The sequence below is a fragment of the Perca fluviatilis genome, chromosome 11, assembly GCF_010015445.1.
Source record: "Perca fluviatilis chromosome 11, GENO_Pfluv_1.0, whole genome shotgun sequence".
Classification (NCBI taxonomy): domain Eukaryota; kingdom Metazoa; phylum Chordata; class Actinopteri; order Perciformes; family Percidae; genus Perca; species Perca fluviatilis.
In genome coordinates, this window is record NC_053122.1 from 37,164,397 (window position 1) to 37,170,012 (window position 5,616).

A 5,616-nucleotide genomic window follows, 5' to 3' on the forward strand; every position below is an offset into this window, starting at 1 on the left:
AAATTGGTTTCTTGAACATGACAATGAGTTCACTGTACTAAAATGGCCCCCACAGTCACCAGACACAACCCACTAGAACATCTTTGGGATGTAGTGGAACGGGAGCTTCGTGCCCTGGATGTGCATCCCACAAATCTCCATCAACTGCAAGATGCTCTCCTCTCAATATGGGCCAACATTTCTAAAGAATGCTTCCAGCACCTTCTTGAATAAATGCCACCAAGAATTAAGGCAGTTCTGAAGACAAAAGGGGGTCAAACACAGTATTAGTAGGGTGTTCCTAATAATTCTTTAGGTGAGTGTGTGTGTGTGTGTGTGTGTGTGTGTACTATGCTGCTATTTGGAGAGGATGGCTCCAACAGAATTTCATTGTACTGCATACAATGACAATAAAGATCTATCACGAATTTTTTTATGACACTTTTCTCATGACATTTAAAAAAAGGAAAGGTTTCATTTTGAAGAGAAAGTATTTATTGGAAACGGGCAATTTGTAGGACAAAATCAGACAAGTACACATCCTGAAATGTGAACTACATGAGGCAGGAAACCTAAACTCATCTGTAACAGCCCAAATGGTATTTGGAAGTGAAAACAGTAACCAGAAACATCAACACATAAGAAATTGTTCCCCTCTCCTCATGAGTCATATATGGTCCTTATTCATATTTAATTTCATGACATACCAGACTTGAACACTTTGTTCTCTGGTCTTTCAAGTTTAACAGTTAACTGTTCAAACGTATTCACACATCTGTTGTTTCCTGTTTCAGGAGAAAGCTGAGTTTGTTTGTGTGTGTGTGTGTGTGTGTGTGTGTGTGTGTGTGTGTGTGTGTGTGTGTGTGTGTGTGTGTGTGTGTGTGTGTGTGTGTGTGTGTGTGTGTGTGTGTGTGTGTGTGTGTATAAAATCTAATTTCTCCTCACAGTTCTATGAATCGATACTAATCCTAAACTACTTTTACTTTTCTCTCTTCTGAAGCTCAGAGCCAAAAACCAACGTCCTCTAGTTCACCGGTGTTTGGGGTCATTAGAAGTTTACGAGCGTTAAAATTGTGTGGTTCTTAAAAAGGTCCGCTGTATACAGCGTGGACATACACGTGGATAGCTCAAAATGCGTCCATACAACACGCCATTTGGCTTTAGGAAAGTGGCGTGTATGTTTACGCAGTCATGTCATGTTGCTTTCATGTCTAAGCTGTCCTATCCAATAAATGCCTAAAATGCAAAAAAAAAAATAGTATGCTTTAATGTAGCATAAATAACCGTGAGGTGTAATTAGTTAGCTTTTTTTAGGCACTTCTGTAAGATATGTCTAGTGGTGGGAAAAGGTGTCCAGATCCTTTACTTAAGTAAAAGTAGTAATACCAAAGTCCTGCATTTAAGTATCATCAGCAAAATGTACTTTACTTTAAAATATTAGAAGTAAAAGTACTCAATGCAGAAAACTGGTAACTCCCATAGGACGTGAATGCCACGTGTGCAACAGTGTGAAGGTGAACTAGCAAAACTCACAGCTACAGCGAAATGAAAGTAAGTTTTATTTTCTCTCACACATGTTGGCTTTTAGAACACCAACAAATATCCCAGTAGTGAAACGGGTTCAGACTCCTCCCAAGCAGCAAGATTTAATCAGATGCATAGTTAATATGTCTGGGATTAATAAGAAAAGTGTGTAAACAACAGAACTCTGTAAACAGAACCATTTCCACAAAAAAAGAACAGAATTTCACAGCTTTATGACGAAACGAAAAGTAAAAGCACACGTTTCTACTTTAAAAACCAAACCGAGTAGAAAAATGTTGAACTGACTGATAACTAAAAACAGACTCATCTACTGAACCCATCAAAACAGAAAACATTTAAAAAATAAGCATTGTTTAGCATTTCACCAGTATGGGACAATCGCAAACAATTGCCTTCTTTGATAATATTAGTTGTATTGCTTTCAAAGTTTTCCAGCTGAAGACAGTGAGCCATTACTGAACACTGATGTTGATCCCAGGCAGCAACTCCAGAGTAAAGGCACAAACACGATGCAGATTGTCCTTTGGGGGGGCTTTTAGGTCCAAGATCCAATCACTCTTCACTGACGTCTGATCAGAGAACACACGGGGAGAGAATGAAATGAGAAGGACATAACATGCTTCTTATATACAGCAACTTTAGATTTCACTTCTGGGTCTGTCAGTCATCTTTTTCCATGATGTTCTACTGTGATGCATTCTATTGTTAACCATAAATCCCTAGGGGTCAAAATAAAAAGTCCATCTCAGCAAATGTGTTTTAATCATAGGTGAGATGAATGTATAGGCCTGTCGCAATATGCAATAAATCAATTAATTGCATGATAAATAAAAATGAGCTCGATCATTTTTAAAATGGAAATTATCGCGCCCTGAAAAATGTCCATTTTATTTATTGTTTATGATTGTGTTAGGTTTTTATTTTTATTTGTTGTTTTATTATTGTGTTAACAAAGACTGAGAGTCCATTTTATTTTTTTGGTTTTGGTCGTTTTGTTCATTTATTGTGGATATTTCCAATATCTTCCAGTTCCAGTGTTAAATATTCTTTAGAAATAAAAGTATTTCTTGTTATTTGAAAAGGTGTACCTGCATTATTATGCCATTATCATTATATTAGATGAAAATGTTCTCAGAACGACAATATTATCGTTTATCGCAATCATTTCTGGGACAATTTATCGTCCAGCAAAATTTGTTATCGTGACAGGCCTATCCAGCTCTCAGCACAGAAAACTGTTCTTGAAAAGTTGCAGAGCCTGAATTGACAAATGGATCTAAAAGATATTATCACAAAACTGTTTCAGTAACTTCATAAACGGGAGGTGAAAACGTTACCAACATTTAATCAGAGATGATTGTCTTTTTGGAGGATTTCTTTTTCTGGAAATATCAGAAAAAAAAAAAGAGTCTGGTTAAAATATAAATAAATGCAGAAATGACAGGTTGAGTGAGCCTAATGCCCTGCACTTTTTTGATCTTAAAAACATGCTCCAACACTTTTTTGGTCAAATGTTTAGCTTCTTGTACATGGCAGTCAAACATCCATACAGGTGGCAATTCAACTTCTAATGCCAGTACTGTTATTAGAAGTCTGATGCGTTGGGTTTCTTACCGTAGAAGTAGCTTGTTGGTCTGCAGCTGCTTCCGTCTCTTCCAGTTTCTCCTTTAATCTGTTCTTCTCTGCAAACATCAGGCAGCACAGAACACACGTGACACATAATATCTTCACCACATGCCGACGTTCATAAAAGTCAATAAAATGTATATTTTCTAAATCACTAATTTATGTCAGAACCGCTGCAGCTCAGGGCGTACTCGCATTCGGCCCGGTTAAACCGGCGCCGAGCACGTTTGACCCCAGAGTCCGCTTCCTTTGACTAGTATTATCGCGCCGTACCATGCCTGGGCTCGGTTCAGTTGGACTAAATGTTCCGGTCTGGTTCTTGGCGGTGGGAACCGGGGGAATAAAAGCCCTGGGCTTCAGGCTTCAGGGATCGGCTCTAGGCTTGTCAGGACACTTGATACTTTTAACCCTCGGAGGTCTTAGCCGGTTTTTTTCCCCATCTTTAGTCCGCCTGGTCTCTTCGTGTAATAATGCTTGTATAATCTCAACCCTGTCAACCCCAAGTTATAGACCATTTCTTTCAGGAGAACCTGGGCTATCAGGATATGCATGCTGCAGGGGTGTCACATGAATGTATACATTGTTAAATGACTATAAAGACAAAAGAAAAGAGTAAAACGGAAATGAAATCTCACAGAAATGTATGTTGAAATCACACAGAGAACAATAATGGCCAAGACTTTTGGCTTTTGAAAATTGCTCTTCTAGGTGTTGGCAATCAGGGAAAAAAATAAACTCTGTAACTAACACAAACACAAAACTATGTAGGTTTTTTTGCTATAAAAGTCCATATGCTTTTATCCAAAAAGTTAGTTGTGTCATCTTCAATGTATTATCTGTCTGAAATTTGACATCAGTAAGCCAAATCACACTCATTTCAGCCTGCAGGCTTCACTCGGCAGTCTCTGCCTGGTCTCCTTATTCTCCTAATACACACTCACACACAGACCTAGGGAATAAGACCCTCCTCGAAAGGCTCTCTATTCGCGGCGCAAACTCTTTGGGCACATTACTTCATGTGATTGGTCAACACAGCTGTCAGTCTAAGTGTCCAAATCAAAGATGGCTGCCGGCTAGCGAAAAATACAGTAGATCGCGGTTTGGTACAAAACACAGATAATAGCCGTTCAATCGTGGATTTACCGCTCTGGAACTGCGTGCATAGTTTGCGCACAGGCTCCGAAAACAGACGGATTTCTAAGCTTCTGGAAGGGCTAGGAAGACACGGAAGAGGTCTCTGGAAAGGGCAGGCTCGCAGCTATTCAGCTAGCGCTACGGTGAGATGATCAGAAGATCGCGAAGGGGGGAGACAACCATTCTCAGGTACGGTTCAAGGCAAGTGGGCCAAGTGTGAGTATGCCTTTAAGGCCAATTTATGCTTCTGTGTTAAATCGACGCCGTGCGTACGTACATAGCTACGTGGAGATACCGATCCTACGCCTCAGCCTGATGTGCACCTCTCAAAATGTAACGACACGGCGACGCAGACACACCTGTGATTGGTCCACTGTCTGTCTGTGTGTGTGTGTGTGAGAGACGGCAGGCCAGCGAGGTTGTCAAGCCCGCAGGTTCCCGTTAATCTTATCTTATGATGGACATGTGTTGTGATATTTAAACAAAGGAACCGTCAACGGCGAAATAAAAGCCTGTTATTTACGAGAGCGGTCTGAGAGACCTCCAGCTTACAGCGGGGTCTCTGAGCACGACTGGCCGAGTGACGAGCCAGCGGCCGGGGCAGGCGCCTGCTGGCTGTCACCTCACTTCATGGAGCTTCTCACCTCCGAAAACTTTGAAGCAAATTGTCAATTCGGCATCAATTTTCACAAGACTGCCTATATTCGAAATCTAAACATTTAATTTCTCGCCTAAAACGTTGTCAGAAGTTAATTCAGTGGTGAATAAGATGGCCAAAACTGTTAAAATTGTCCCGTTGTTGGTCTGTCTGTACCAGAAATCCGACCCTCGTTGACCTAGGTCCCGATGCTGAAAAGGGAACAGCGAAAAGACCCTGCCCTGAAGTAGGAGCTGAAAGAGTTACAGGAACTGTGGTCAGAGGAACTTACAAATCCCCAAATTGGTTCAGTTGGAACACGAGAAAAAAAGGGTTCTAGGAACGTTATGTTCTAGGAACTGCAAAAATGCCCCCGGTCGGAAAGAGGCTTTTATGAACTGGAAACTATTTTCTAACATTTTCTTGATCAAACAATAAAAAAAATGAAAGGATTAACAATTATAAAGTCTCTTACTCTTTTTCCTTGCAGGTCCATCCTGGCTCACAGTGATGGGCACGGGAGCCGTCTCCTCGCATTCTCCCGCCTTCATCTTTCTCTTCTTCTTCTTCTTGATTTCCTTTGAAAGCGGAGACGAGTCGACTTCAGGAGGCTCAGCGGGCACAGTGCTGCTTTCATCCTCTTCCTCCACCTCCACCAATCTCTTCTTTTTCTTCTTTGGCGGTTGGTTTTCCTT

General features: G+C 40.9%; 1 protein-coding gene across 2 annotated transcripts in view; it reads right to left on the bottom strand.

The window, feature by feature from the left end:
• Positions 1–451: 451 nt before the first annotated feature.
• LOC120568634 (cell surface glycoprotein 1-like) overlaps positions 452–5,616 on the bottom strand; it is a 40,123-nt gene continuing 34,958 nt past the window's right edge. For both annotated transcript variants that reach the window (XM_039816267.1, XM_039816266.1), the window contains exons 12-15: positions 5,397–5,616; positions 3,139–3,206; positions 2,866–2,906; positions 452–2,093 (exon numbers count right to left, since the gene is read on the bottom strand). The exon at positions 5,397–5,616 is cut by the window's right edge and continues 118 nt beyond it. In XM_039816267.1, the coding sequence (XP_039672201.1) occupies positions 2,868–2,906; positions 3,139–3,206; positions 5,397–5,616 (327 nt within the window). In that variant the 3' untranslated portion in view covers positions 452–2,093; positions 2,866–2,867. The remainder of the gene's footprint in view (positions 2,094–2,865; positions 2,907–3,138; positions 3,207–5,396) is intronic.